Genomic DNA, 15,546 nt, shown 5'->3' with positions numbered 1-15,546 from the left:
ATGATATTCAGTTCTGTTTGGACTACATTATGATCAAAAATGCTAAAGTTAATTTAAGCAGAAATAAGACTGTAGATATGTATTTGCTGTCCATCACAAGAAGTTATTGACTCTTCTATCCCTTTTAAAAATAGAGGTAGAAATCTAAATAGCTGAATACTGCATATCTAAGGGTCTGTCCCAGCAAACACACCACAGCAAGCAGAGTGGCTGCAATTGGCAAACTGACCAGAGCCAGACAGGTAAATTAAGCCTGGAATTGTTGGGACCACCATACTCACATCCTTTAGATCTTTGTGGGTGGTATCCACCTTCGTGAAACATTTTGTCTTAAAACTGCTATCTTGGCCAAGAGTCGGTGTCAGAGGTTTCCTATTTTACTTTGTCTGCTGTGATAACACTTACCTTACCAGCAATGAACCAATGTGGGGATTCTTTGCTCACCAGGTATATCAATGATCAACCAGGGATCCATAGACCCTCTGCAGGCACTGTGATTAGACTTAAGCTAAGACTCCAGATCCCTAGATTTCAATGTCAATTAGGACCTGGTCTGCTATAAATCTCAAAATTCCTTAATATTCCCTTTACCTGGGGTGCTGAGTTACCTGAGGCAATGCCATAGGTCTCTCTGGGGAAGGACCAAGGTGTCATGGTTCTTTCTATATCTCTGCAGTATCTCAGGTTCCCCATCCAAGAAGCTTGGTATCTACAAACTGGCTTACATCTGGAAACCGGGTGAATTATGGTTTTTGATTGGAATGGCTGCCATGAGTTTCTCATTTGCTCTTCATGATTTCTTTTATCACAAATCTTACATAATACTCTGGCTGGCCATTCATCCACCTTAGTCCTGAAAGCTCTATTCTCATAATCAATTCCATAGCTTTGTTTAATTTTTTTTTTATTTGAAAGGCAGCTTTTACAGAGAGAGGCGGTGACACAGAGAGAAGGTCTTCCATGAGCATTTGTTCAAACAGTAGGGAATGTGCTAACATAATGACAGAGTTACTTGCAGCATTAAGAAACAGAGTGGTGGGTCTTCCATTGACCAGAACTCTTCTTAAATATTTCTTTCTTCTGATCAAATAAAAGCATCAGAGATTTCTTGGTTCAAAAAAATCACAGACAATATGAAAACAGTAAACTTAAGGATGAAGAAATTACACCTGCCTAAAAATAGCATTAACATTTTCTGGTTACCTTTTTATTCATTTCTTCATGCACTTGCATATTACTATGTATAATTTTATATATGTTTGTCCTCATATTTGCTAATAGCACTTTTTAGAGATTTTTATTTTAAAAAACAATCTTTTTCAATCCCTTTCCCCCTACCTACTTAATGCTTTCATCACTATTCCTCATTCTCCAAATCAATGTCCACAATATGTGGTTTGCTCCTGCTCCTATATATAGAGTTTCTTTTCAATTCTAATTTATTTTTTTCCAAAAATGGGACCATTATTCATGAAGTTCTTCGCTTCTTGCTTCTTTGCCTTAATATGTCATATAAATTCCTCCCCAGGGGCCAGCACAATGGCTTAATTGGCTAATCTTCTACCTGTAAGTGCCAGGATCACATACAAGCACTAGTTAATGTCCTGGATGCTTCAGTTCGCATCCAACTCCCTATTTGGGGCCTGGGAAAGCAGTGGAGAAAGGCCCAAAGCGTTGGGGCCCTGCACCCGTATGGGAGACCCTAGGAAGTTCCTGGTTCCTGTCTTTGGATCGGCTAAGCTCCTGCCACTGCAGTCATTTGGGGGAATGAACAAGCATGTGGAAGATCTGCCTCTCTCTGTCTCTTCTTCTCTGTGTAAATCTGACTTTCCAATAAAGATGAATAAATCTTCAAAAAAATCCTACCCTTAATGTTACCTGTTATAGCTCAAACTCACTCTTTCTAATGAATGTGAAACATTCTGCAATGTGGAGACATCACCAACATTCAATAATTTTATTCCTGATTAACATTCATATAGTTCCCAGTTTATGTTACTGTGAATAATGCTGCAGTACATATTCTTGAACTGTATGTCCTTAAGTACTTGTTGAATAGTTGTGCTAAACCAGGGATGACATAAAATGTCATGTCTGTAGCTTCTGTGAGCCATTCTTTCCCTCTTCTGGTAATCAAGTCTCCATATTCCTAGAGTTCTTTAATCAGTCTTCCCAAAATAAGACCATTATCTACATTGCTGTCAAAATTATTTTACAAACCACAACTCAAATGCTAACTCCTGATTGCCTACAAGAAGATGAAGTCCAAATTGCTCAACATGCATCCAAAATCTCTTCCAAGGAAGGAATAATGACTAACTTTCCAAACTCATTTCTGCTCCACTACCATCCATCTCTCACTCTAGACTCTAGAACCCACACTTGGCAGCCATGAACAGCTTGCCATTTTTCCAGCAATGCCCTTTTAGTCTACTTTGATGGTGCCTTTGCATACCTCTTAGACATTCTCACTTGCCAAATCATTTCTTCTATGACACCTTAGCTGAAAATAACAGAGAATTGATCACAGCCTTTTCTGTGCTGCCAGAGGTTTTGGTACATAGGTGTTTTTTTTTTTTTAAGAGTTAAAACTGTTTTATATAGACAGCACAGAGAAACATGGAGAAGGAGAGAGAGAGAGAGAGAGAGAGAGAGAGAGAGAGAGAGAGAGAGAGAATCAGAGAGTGATTCCATTTGCTGTTACACTTCAAATTCCTGCAATGGCCAGAGCTGGGCCAGCTGACGCTGGGACCTAAATGCTCAGTCCACACCTCTCATGTGGATATCAGGAACTCAGTTACTTCAGCCAACACTGCTGCCTCACAGTGCCAGAGTCCAGCTCCAGCCGAGTTCAGAGCTTGAGAAGGATGCGTGGAGTCAGCAATAAGAAAAGACACGGACATTGTCACTTGGTGCCCTCCCTCTTGCTACAGCTCAAGAAGAAGCTGTCCTTTTTATTTACTTAGACACATCACAAGCCTCTGCACAAATGTTTGGTTTTGCTATCTTTAACTTCAGAACTAAGCCAGCATGCACCAATGTTCAATTAATTTTTACTTCACGGTCAACCAGGTGCTCTTAAAGATGATTCTGTAAATTACTATAATCAATTTCTTTAGAGCAAGCCATTATTCATTCTTCAGAAATAGCCACTAGGTGACAACCAGAACTCCAAGGCCAAAGCACAGATGGTTGCCTACTAATCAGTAAAACATTCCTACTACATTTTATTTTCACAACTTATCTATCACTTAGTGGGAGAAATACAACAAAAGAGAAAAAAAATAGATCCAAGACAAAAAGTTTCAAACATTAAATAAACAATCAAACAATAATCAAAAATATATCTCTATGATGTTAATAAAATCGCCCTATATTTCCTCTATTAAAGAATTATGAAAGCAGCTAAAACAACTACATTTTATATGCTCTAAAAAGTTACAAGGACAGGCTAACCTTTAAGGTCACAGTAACTATATTTTTTGCCATAGCTGCTTCTGCTCATACTCCCATCACTTCCATTAGTTTGTAAAATTCTTATCAAGCCATTTCCCAGAAGGCATGCTATATGTCTGGGTCAGATTTCAGGGCAATGGGTAGGCACACAATAAGGTATTCAGAAACAGCATGGGTTTAATTGTACTCCTGTGTGCAGTTAAAGGCCCACTCACCAAGGCATTATTAATAACATTAACTCTCAAGCTCACGTTGGTTGCAAAAGCCATTTCATAAGGGCAAATGACAATGCCTCAATAGATTAGAGATTCTTAGTGAGGTGTTTGAGTGTCCATGCAAAAAGGGGGTGACACTGTGTCAAGGAGGTCAGAGAGACATCCACCGGACCCTGCCAAGCAGCTGAAAGCTCCCTGGGGCCCTGCCAAACAGGGGGGCTGTTCTCTTCACACCTTCGTGCCATCCACACCAACTGCACAAATCCCAGCATCACAGGGTTTGAGTTAGTGAGAATTCATGATGATCCAAGCAGAATTTCTTCCTTCCTGTTAATTTTTTCTTTTTAAATAAATCCTTGAAATTCATCATTAGATCATGTATTTGAGATATTCCGATTGCTTATAAGCACCTTTCAATACCGTTTTTGCTACATCTCATGGGTGTCGATATTTTTGTTTTTATTTTTTATTTCTTCAAGCAAGTTTTTCATTAATGTTTTAGTGACACATTTTCTTCAAGGAAGTTTTTGATTTTCTTTTTCATTTCTTCAGTGACATACTAGTCATTCAATAGCATGTTATTTAATTTCATGTTGTAAATTTTCTATTTTTCTTCCTGTTGATTTTGTTTTATGGGTTTTCATTTAAGGGGACGTATAGTAACTGTAGTAGAGACTATCACATACAGATGTTAACATACACTGCAGTGTGCATGTCTACTTTCAAATCAAAGATGAACCTTCAATGAAACTGTTAAATATATCTTGACAATAGGATGCTGGACTGTCTGCCATTGTCTGTACCAGCAATGTCAGGACACACTTAAATAGCAGAATGATGGATTTATGGTTGTTTATGAAGGACTAAACTTTGTAATAATGTAGGGGAAAGCAGTGGGGGAAGGGGATTTAAGGAGGGAGGAGAGGAAATCCCAGAGCCTATGGAACTGTATCATAAAATAGTAAAATAAATAAATAAGAAAATATACTTTCAATATTAAAAAAAGAAAAAGAAAATAAAGCAATTCCATGTTGAGTTATTAATCTTTTGCCTTGCTGTGTAAAAATCACTAAGATTTCATGATGATTTTTGCAAGAATTCCAAGGCAAAAATAAGGAAAATCAGAAAGAAAGCAAATTAAAGCAAGAGTCAGTTTAATAACTAATTTACTAATGTAACTAACTATATTTTAAAAAAAAGTTTATGTCATACATATATAAAATACACATCTATTTGTAACGAGAGCTCATAGCAAAGGTAGCAGAAATTTTTTAAGCTGACCAAAAACATCTACAAAATTCCAGGCAAATATTCTAATAATGGTGAAACATGAAAAAGTTTTCCATAAATACATAAATCATGTATTTTGCCTTCACATCTATTCACATTGTACCGGAGTCTTAGCTTAGTAGGACAAGCAGAAAAAAAGAAAAAGACTCTATAACCACTGAAACAAAAGAAGCAAAACTTAATAGATGCAGACATCATGACTGTTTATAAAAGGGAAAGTCCCCAAGATATCTACATCACAATGATCAAAATTATCAATGGAGTTGGATACAAAGACAACATCCAAAAATCAGTTTCATTTCTGTATCTCAACAACAAAGAGATCAGAAATGCTATCATTGACAAGGACAAAGGCAAGGCTCTGCACAGACATCTCTCAAAGGAAGAATTACAAATAGCCAACAAATACTTGCAAAAAATTCTCAGGATCATTGGCCTTTAGGGAAATTCAAATCAAAATCACAATGAGGTATCCTCTCCCTCCAGTGAGAACTGCTACTATCAAAGAGATTAAACAAATACTGGCACAGAGAAAAAAGAGTCCTTATACACTGCTGCTAATGGAAATTAGTGCAACAATTATGAAGGATAGTATGAAAGTGACTGAAAAAAACTAAAACTACATCTACCATAGGACTCAGCTACCCCATCCCTGGGTATATTTCTGAAGGATATAAAATCAGCATATGAAAGAACTACTTGCACTCCCATGTTCACAACAGCCAAGGTATGGAAACAGTCTAGATGTCCAGTCTAAATGAACAGATTAAGAAGATGTGATATATCTACACAATTAATTATCATCCACACAAAGAAATGAAATCCTAACATTTTCATGGATGCAGCAGCACAGATAAAACTAAATAACATTATGTTGTCAAGAGACATAACGCAAGCACTGGAAGACAAATGCCGTAAGTTCTCCCTCCTATGTAGAAGTTAAAAAAGAAGTTGATCTGAACTTAGAACGTGGATAACTGGAGGTTGGGAAGGTAAAGAAAGGAGATAGATGGAGCTGGATAGCAGAGTCACATAATACAGAGTCAGATAGAAATAACAGGTTCTAACGTCCCCCAGCACAGTGGCACAACTGTCATCCACAGTAACGGATCATATACCATATAATGAAAGGGAAGGGGACAGCTGGTAGGAACCAAATACATATGATTAGGAAGTAGAAATGCCCTTTGCCTATTTTGATTGGCTTATACTGAGCATATGTGTGTTGAAATATTGTACTGTATACTAAGAAAATGTAGACAATAGATGTGAATTTAAAAGTTTTGGGCCCAGCACAGTAGCCTAAGGGTTAAAGTCCATGTGTTACCCGTGCCAGGATCCCATATGGGCACTGATTTTAATCCTGGTGACCCTGCTTCCCATCCAGCTTACTGCCTGTGGCCTGGGAAAGCAGTTGAGGACGTCCCAAAGTCTTGGGACCTTGTACCCATGTGGGCTACCCGGAAGAGCCCGTGGGCTTCTGGCTATGGATCGGCACAGCTCCAGCATTGCGGCCACTTGGGGAGTGAATCAGCGGACAGAAGATCCTTCTCTCTGTCTCTCCTCCTCTGTATATCTGGCTTTTCAATAAAAATAAAATAAAATCTTTTAAAAAAAAGTTTTTAGGGCCTGGTGCAATAGCCCAATCGCTAAATCCTCACCTTGCATATCTGGAAACTCATATGGGCACTAGTTGTTGTCTTGGCTGCTCCACTTCCCATCCAGCTCCCTGCTTGTGGCCTAGGAAAGCAATAGAGGACGTCACAAAGCCCTGAAACCCTGCACCCACCTGGGAGACCCAGAAGAAACTCCTGGTCCCTGGCTTCAGATCAGGTCAGCTCTGGCCATTGTGGCCACTTATGAAGTGAACCAGTGGATGGAAGATCTTTCTCTCTGTTTCTCCTTCCCTTTGTAAGTCTGCCTTTCCAATACAAAAAAAAAAAAAAAAAAATCTTAAAGCTTTTAAGATAAAATAGGTTTTGAAAACATGTTGGCATTCACAAATGTGAAGGTAAATTTGTTAGAAGATAATTTCTAAATGTACAATACTTCATTGATAAAATTATAGAATTTTTAAAAAGATTTATTTATTTTCATTAGAAATGCAGATGTACAGAGAGAAAGAGAGCCAGAGAAAAATATCTTTGTCACTGATCCGCTCCCCAAATGGCTGTAATGGCTGGAGCTGAGCTGAGTCAAAATGCCTGAGTCAAAAAGCCGCAGTCTTGGGACACTGCTACCTTTCCATGACACTAACAGGGAGCTGGTTGGGAAAGGGAGCAGCCAGGACATGAACCAGCGCCCATATCAGAGGCTGGCACTTGAAGGTGGGGATTAGCCTGTAGAGTCACATGCTGGCCCGAAATTGTAGAATTCTTTTAGGCTAGAAACAGCCTAAACAAAAAGACAAATCTAAGTCATTTCTGCTTAAGGAGACTTGGAATTAGGAGTATATAAAATTCTCTTTCAAATTACTCTAGATTCAGCACAATTCTAATGAAAATCCCAAGCTTTTTCACAGGCAAGAAGTTCTTTGAAAAAGCAGAGTAGAAGGGAATTAGGGGCTTATTTGACAAAATGTGAAGATTTAAGATGAAGCTCAATTACTAAGTTATATAAACTAATGGAACATATGAGAGCCTGGAAGTAGGTCGAATCCCGTTAGTGAAAGTAAAACTGGATTATGCTATAGTGAGGAAATTCTTCACAAATCCTGAAATAACTTTACCTAAGACAAAAAGGGTTTGTTCTGTCTTAGTCCTTTGGGCCACTATCATCTTAAACCAGAGGTGCCTTATAAACAGCAAGCATTTATTTTTCATGATTCTGGAGGTTGAGAAGCCTAGAATCAAATCACTGGCCTGACAGCCAGCCCGAAAGGGTCTGCTTCCTCGAGAACTGAATGTTCTTGCTGTGTCCCCACATGCTGGAAGGGGAGTGGTCTTCCTAATAATATCCTACTAACATTGCCCTTGGAAGGAGGATTTCTATTTTTCAAAGACATATTTGTTGATTTTAAATGGAGAGTTATAGTGTGTGTGTGGCAGGGGGTTAAGACAGCCATAAACAGAGAGGTCTTCCACCCACTGTTTCACTCCCTGAATGGCTGGGGCTCGAGCTGAGCCGAGGTCAAACCAAGCAAAGACCTTCATTTGGATCTCCCACAGAGGGGGTGGGCCCAAGTACTTGATCCATTGTGCTATGCTCTAAAACACCAGAAAAAGAGAGAGAGAGAGAGAGAGAGAGAGAGAGAGAGAGAGAGAGAGAGAGAGACCGGAGCAGCAAGAATGAATGCCTGTTCTCTTTTACACTTAGTCTGTGGGGAGTTCTTCTGATCCTTTAGTACTGAAGTGTTTTTTTAATTTAAAAATGACCTAGAAAATCCTTCCAGTAGAATGTATCTCACTTCCACTTCTTACTTCACGTCACAATCCTGTTTTCATTGTCTTCCAGTGGCCAGGTTTTATCTGCTCTTCCTAGAACCTCTAGGCAAGTTCAAGTTCTGCAGAATCTCACTGCAACATATGAGGTAATTTCTCTGTAATGTGTCAGTGTGATGATCCCACTCCGCCTAAGCAAAATGTGCTGTGCTCCCCCCCGCATGTGTTTCTCCCCTTCCAATAATCACTTGATTTTGTCAGTTTGTAAAATTAAGCCGTATTCCTTATGCTATTGGTTTTCCTCAAACAATTTCATAATACTGCCTAGGGACTGAGAATGTGTACTTACAAAAATACCATAGTAATACAAGTTCAAAAGTACACTGCTATAAAACCATGGTTCTTCAAGAAATAAGCACACAGAAGAAAATTTATGATAATTTTCATGCTTTGGACCCTTCCCTCAGATTGATTAAGGTTCAGAAAACTAATACGTGTTACTAAAATATGATAGAAAGCTAATCAATTCATGTTAGTGCTCTCCAAGATGCAGCCTGGAGAAGCGATGAGAGGTACAAGTGGTTAGGAGAATGATCCTGAAGAGTAAGGCAGAGGGAACTCAGGTGGCAGGAGGCATCTTTAGAAACCCTCTATGGGAAGGAAGATTTTGCATGGAGAATTCCTGGCTGAGGGGCAGTTACCAGAGGCTTGGGCAAGGACAGTGGTGAATCCTCAAGCCAAAATTCTGTATTACAAGTACTCCATATCGGCTCAACTGCTGGCTGGCTGCAACTCTGGAGTAGCAAGTCTTCATCACCAGGGACTGTAACTGGAACCGCCAATGAACTGTGTGCTTTGCACAAAGCCCACACTCTGCAGCAAAGAGGAAATATTAAGAGAGGAAATCTTTGAGATTCCAAATTTCAGTTTTTCTGTTCTGATACTTCATTAGGTATGACTTCAAACAAGGTAGCTATAGTGCTTAGTTTCTTTATTGGGTTATAAAAACAGTAACACTTGCCTAGTGTTTGTCAAAGTGTTGTTATGATGAAAATGAGAGTAAGAATACTTTGGGAAAGTGTAATAAAAAGAAAAATGTATAAATATGCCTTGCCTGAAGTCCAAATTAGATTCAATAAAAAGGAATGCAAACATGATGGTAGCAATAATAAGGGCGTGAAGTTTATATTAATAAAATCAGTGTTGAATCAACTTTTGTCTAGACAAACATTTCATTTTTCTTTTTTCAGAAAGATTTATTTATTTGAAAGGCGAGTACAGACAGAGGGAAAGTTACAGAAACAGAAAACTCTTCCATCCACTATTTCACCCTCCTATGCCCCCAAAGGTAGGGCTGAACCAGGTGAAAGCCAGTAATCTGGAACTCCATTTGGGCCCCATGTGGTTAACAGTGTCCCAAGCACTTGAGCCTTCCTTCTGTTGCTTTCACAAATGCATGAGCAAGGAATTTGGCTGGAATTGGAGCAGCTGAGACTCCGGTCAGGATTTGAATCAGTGGTCGTGTGGGATCCCAGAATCACATGCAGCGTCTTAATCCATTGCACCACAACACTGGCCCCTCATTTGTTTTTTAAATTTCTGATTTAAACATTCAGTTTTACAAGCTGAGATAAATTGCTCATTCATCCATTGTTTTACCAAAGTTGCTCAAATATCTGGTCCATTCTAGGTCACTTTTAGGTAGCCAGAATTACAGGAAAGAGTTTTTGAAACGCCCTAAAATAAGTGTCTATATTTTCACATGTGTGGATAACATGCATTTGCCAAGAAATGTTCTTTTCATTTCCCTTACAAGCACAATGTTTATGGCTCTAGCTACAGATGAGAATGATATGGATAACTGCTTTTCTTTTATCAACATTTTTTTCCTCTTGAAACTGTAGATTGTTCTCTGGCAGCCAGTCACAGCTGAGTTCATTGTGAAGCATAAAGAAGTCCATTTTTTTGTGAATGCATCTGATGTAAGCAATGTAAAAGCCCATTTGAACGTGAGCAGAATTCCATTCAGGTAAGCATATGCTGCATTACTATCCTAAGTGCCTACATTGCATGTGACTAGCAGAATGGTGTCATTGCTCCCTGGGGGAAAAAAAATTTGATACTCACCCTGAACATGGCAGCTTGGAAATGTCTGAAATGGATTGCTGATAAAACCAAAGCCCAGCTTTCTGACCCTGAGGGTGTGGTTTAGCTTCTCCTGGCTCTGGTTCTTTTTCTAAAATGATTAGATGCAACAATCTATAGGACCTCTCCATGCTCCCCTGCCTGTGACTACTCTGTACCCAGATCGTGGGAGCAAACTTTTCACGCACCATGGCAGGCTTGGTTGGGTCTCTTGGAAATAGCCACTGCTCATGCAGCTCTACTTTTTGCTGGTTCTTCATTCACATTTTTAATAGCTGATTCTAAACTGAAAGGATAGCAGGTTATCTGCAAAAAACCTAGGTTGAAGCCTGGTACTGCTTCTTACCACCTGTGTTACCTTGCACAATTTATTATAACCTCTGTGTGCCTCTGTTTATTAAATTATGATAAAAACAGCTCCCACCATTTAGACTAAATGAATTTGTATTTTCAAAAGTGTACTGTATGAGATTTCTGGTCAAAGGCCATGTCTTTCCTTTTTTATTCCCCTCTCCATATTCACTGTTTAACTGCTGATATCCTCCTGCTGCCCTAACGCCTTCCTCGAGACCAGGCTGCCTTCTTTGTGTCAATAGGTGATGTGCCACAGTAATGACAATCAATGAATTACAAGTGTTAAATTCCTTCAAGGAACTGTGTTGGACCTTTCTACATATTTGATTATGCAATTCTTATTTAATCCTGTGTGCTAATACTATACCCAATAAGGAAATTTTTAAAATTATACTTACTAGATAAGTCTGAGCAGCAGAGTGGGTGTCTTGCTCTCCCAGTCACATGGATATGGCAGGCAGGACCTATGCGATACCAGGCTGCCTGCTGGGGAACATAGTACCCCCATGTAGGGGGAGGGTTCTAGGCTTGTGGGAGGCCAGAGCGCCAAGTGGAGCTGGGATCTACCCACTGGCCACCCAGCAGTGAGCTATGGAGTCTTGGGATTATCAATTACTGCCAAGGGACATCCATGGATAAGGCCACTGTATGTGTAGGTAAGGAATAAATTCTGAGGGACACTAAACAACAAAGCCACTGAACTTGCAGGTAAGCAAGTGGACTGAGACCTGGTGTTTTGGAGGGGAGAAACTGGAAGATCTGTATGGGTCAGACTGATTCACCAGTCCACATGGGAGTTCTGAGATGGGCTTATAGTGTAGAGCATCGCTGACCAGCACACACCAGACCACACAAAAGCTATGGCTGGGGGCCTATCTAGTAGAGCTAGATCCCGGTACCTGACTGAGTGTCGGAACATGGGACAGGTCACATTAGACAGGGCCATGACACTAACTGGCATGTGAGAGAACCAGGTCCCAGGGCAGATTCTGTGGGGAATAAGTGGGCCCAACCCTGTGGAAATACAAATCGCGTTGGTTAGCTCGAGAGTTGGGGTGGTGATGGGCTGAGCTAGGTAAGAACATGGAACCTGCCAACACTCACGGGTACTGGGGCCAAGAATAGGCTCGGCAGGTCCAAGTTGCAGCACCTGCATGTGCATCCTAAAACAGGGTGTGGTGAGCACTTTCCCTGGAAACCAGTTCACCGTGTGTCTCATCCCCTAGTGTGTTGGTGGAAGATGTGGAATATCTCATTCGACAGCAGACATCCAATGGTACAGTCAACCCCCGGACATTCTCAGCGTACTACGAGCAGTATCACTCACTGAATGAAGTAAGTCAGCTCGTGGCTCTCCAAAGCCTGTTAAGGTTCAGCCTTTGACAATAATGTCCTTTGTGAGTTCTGAATCAAATTCTGGCTTTTCTACTTCCAATCCAGCTCCCTGCTAATGCACCTGGGAAAAGCATCAAAAGTACCACAAGTACTTGGACCCTTGCCACCCCCACGGGATACCTGGATTCTTGGCTCCTGGTTTTATCCAGGCCTATCCCCAAGCACTGTGGCCAACTGGGGAGTCGACCAGTAGTTAAGAATTTCTGACTTTCTTTTTTTTTTTTCCTCCTGCCCCGCCCTGTCTCTCTTTCTTTAACTCTACCTTTCAAAAGAATAAATCAATCTTTAAAAATGTATTTACTAGAAAGGCAGAAAAACATACAAAAACAAGCAGATATGTTTTACTAGCTCGTACATTACTCAAACACCCATAATAATCTGGTTTGGGTCAGGTTAAAGCCAGGAGTCAGAAACCCCATCAGAATTGCTCATGTGGGTAGCAAGGACCCAGGTATTTGAACCATTACTTTCTGCTTCCCAGAGTGCATATCAATGAGAAGTTTGGATTGGGAGCAAAGCTTGGACATACTTGAATCCAGAGAGACATGGGATACAGGTATCCCAAGCAATAGCTTAGCTGTGCCAAAACACCTGCCCCTTGTGTGCCTTCACCTTTGCCTTTCAGCGTTCCCTCACCCCATTGCTCTTGTGCAGGTCTTGACTGAGGCACAGTTATACTTCCATTTATCTTGCAAAGAGGCTGTGTCCAGGGATTCCTTTAGCTTGAAGAGTTTTTAAAACATTTCCAATACATAGATGACCTTTTGAACAAATGATACAGAATCTCAAAGGTAAGTACTTGTTGTGACAGATTCTTTAAAAAAAAACATTCAGGGGTCATACTTTGAAGGTCAGTATGTTTTAGATTTTCATGTGCATTCTGCTAATTTTTCACATTTCCTCTAAACTTTGACATTGACCAAAAGTTTAATTTTACTAAATTTTTCTAAACAATGAAAGAAATGTCAAAACATTTGAGTTCATTCCATCCACATCTAAACATCTTAGAGGAACATCCTCCCTTTGACTAAGTTGTCGCTGATTCTGGTAAAGAAATGCTCTAAACTTGCTGTGTAACTAACCACTGTGGTTTTAATTTGATAGATCTATTCTTGGATAGACTTTATAACTGGGAAGTATCCTTATATGATTACAAAAATCCACATTGGATCCTCATTTGAGAAGAAGCCACTTTATGTTTTAAAGGTATGTTGTGGGAGTAATTGATCCTTCAGCTGAGAGATCAGTTCTCCAGTGGCACTTGTTATAACAGATTTTTTTAATTTGAGTTATGGAAGTATTTGCATCACAGGTGTTCCTCAACTTTACCATCCAGCTGTTAACAGGGTTGCCTATTACCTTTAATTTTTTCTTCCTGTATCACTGCACGGTCAGTGCAGAAATTCCAATTCCAGAATCAACCCTCTGTGGCAATAGAGGAGCTATTAAGCAATTGAGTTAATCAGTAACAGTAGATCCATGTCATTATGGCATATCCACCCACGTCATGTCATTTGCTTTCAACTATGTCATGTATTCTTCTTGGAACATGTGAATCTGGAAAGTGGATGTTCACATTGAAACCATGCAATCTAGATGCTCCAGTCCTACTTTTACCCAAGGATGTGCATACAATGGGCATCTCAGGGGGTTCTCTATCTTTCTAGAATCAGAATCAGTGCCAAGAGAGTTTGTTCGGCCATTGGAAAGTTCAAGCAAGTCAATGAGTCCTGAAAACTCAGAATTTTCTTTACACTGAGTAGATTACATTAGCCAAATATGTATGAAGATACAGCTCACTATTCTTTTATTCTGTGCTTTCACATTCAGCTCTGATATGATTAGGTAGTTGAGGGGGAATAAACAAGTTTTAAGTCAAGAGTCCTGGCTTCAACCATCCATCCTAACTATATAGGATATGTGACCTTAGCTCATGTTCCTGAATCCCACTAACTTTTAATATTCCCTTGAGAATTCTCAAACAAAGGCAGAAAACAATGCATATATTATAGATTTGTCCAAAGGACTAAATATAAGCGCTCTATGAATGGAAAATATTATCCTAAGGTGTTATTGTTTTTGCTGCTTTTGGGGTTTGTGGGGTTACAGGTTTCTGGACAAGGACAAGAAGCCAAAAATGCCATATGGATTGACTGTGGAATCCATGCCAGAGAATGGATCTCTCCCGCATTCTGCTTATGGTTTATAGATTATGTAAGTACCTACACTCGTTACACTGATATTTCTGCAGATGTGGCCCCAGATCACTTGGTCAGAGTTTATCAGAATGCAATCAAAGCGCTCTTCAAGCTTGAGAATCATTAGTTTGAGCATTTAAATCGTGGCAAAGATTTTGTTGACATTTTACCTTCTCCTTTTTTTTTTTTTTTTTTTTTTTTTTTTTTTTTTTAGGCCTTAACATTGGGGAAATAATTGAATAGAATGGTAATTGCATGTGCTAAGTTGGGTCACAATCTCTTTCTTTTGTGTATCTGTGTGTGAATAGTCTATACATCTTTGTCATTTTCTGCCCTTGGTACATGAAGCACACCCTAGCAGAGGAAATAACGTTTCTTCATATATCAGATTGAAAATCTTGTCCTTGGAGAAGAGATTAGCATCCCAATAGCCTTATGCAGGCAAGAAACATGCCATCAAAGTTAATGAAATAATAACTATCAGTTTCCCTGATAAATTTAAAACAACAAAAATGTAGTAAAATGGTATGTATCTCTGTGTGCATGTCTATGTGTCTATGTGATGTATGTGTGTGTTTCTGCCTCTCAAATAATAAACAAAGAAAAAAGTTTTCATGTGAACAATCACATGTGAAGTATGTGAGAGAAAAGAAAGAGAAAGTACAAGTTATTTTGAAATCCACAGTAGCTCAGGAATAAATTAAGAGGAAAAAGTAATATTTGTGGAGTAAGATACATCTGCCATCTGCTGGTTCACTCCCCAAACACCTGCAGCAGGGGTGGGTGGGCAGGCCATGATGAAGTCAGAAGCCGGGGCCTCCCTCCAGGGTTTCCCGCATAGTTGTAAGAGATCCAAGTACTTGAACCATCATCTACTGTTTCCCAGAATGTAATAGGTAGCTGAAATTAGACACAAGCTGCGTCTCTAACTCTGGTGCTCTGGTATGGAATGCAGCTATCTCGAGTGACATATTAGCCACTATACCAAATGTCATCACAAAAGATCTTAACATGACTCTTAGAAACGACCCAGGGAAATACTGATATAAAATTTTAAAAATTAAAAGGGAAAATGATAAATTTTACCTATACACAGGTAGAATTTTACAAACA

General features: G+C 39.6%; 1 protein-coding gene across 1 annotated transcript in view; it reads left to right on the top strand.

Moving 5' to 3' along the window:
* Positions 1–15,546, top strand: part of CPB2 (carboxypeptidase B2) — a 39,643-nt gene that overhangs the window by 7,010 nt on the left and 17,087 nt on the right. Inside the window, exons 2-6 of the mRNA XM_004577473.3 lie at positions 8,415–8,490; positions 10,246–10,370; positions 12,067–12,175; positions 13,340–13,441; positions 14,345–14,449. Of these exons, the coding sequence (XP_004577530.2) occupies positions 8,415–8,490; positions 10,246–10,370; positions 12,067–12,175; positions 13,340–13,441; positions 14,345–14,449 (517 nt within the window). The remainder of the gene's footprint in view (positions 1–8,414; positions 8,491–10,245; positions 10,371–12,066; positions 12,176–13,339; positions 13,442–14,344; positions 14,450–15,546) is intronic.

This window comes from Ochotona princeps, chromosome 12 (genome assembly GCF_030435755.1).
Source record: "Ochotona princeps isolate mOchPri1 chromosome 12, mOchPri1.hap1, whole genome shotgun sequence".
NCBI classification, from domain to species: Eukaryota; Metazoa; Chordata; class Mammalia; order Lagomorpha; family Ochotonidae; genus Ochotona; species Ochotona princeps.
This window is presented reverse-complemented; position numbering and strand designations above follow the sequence as displayed.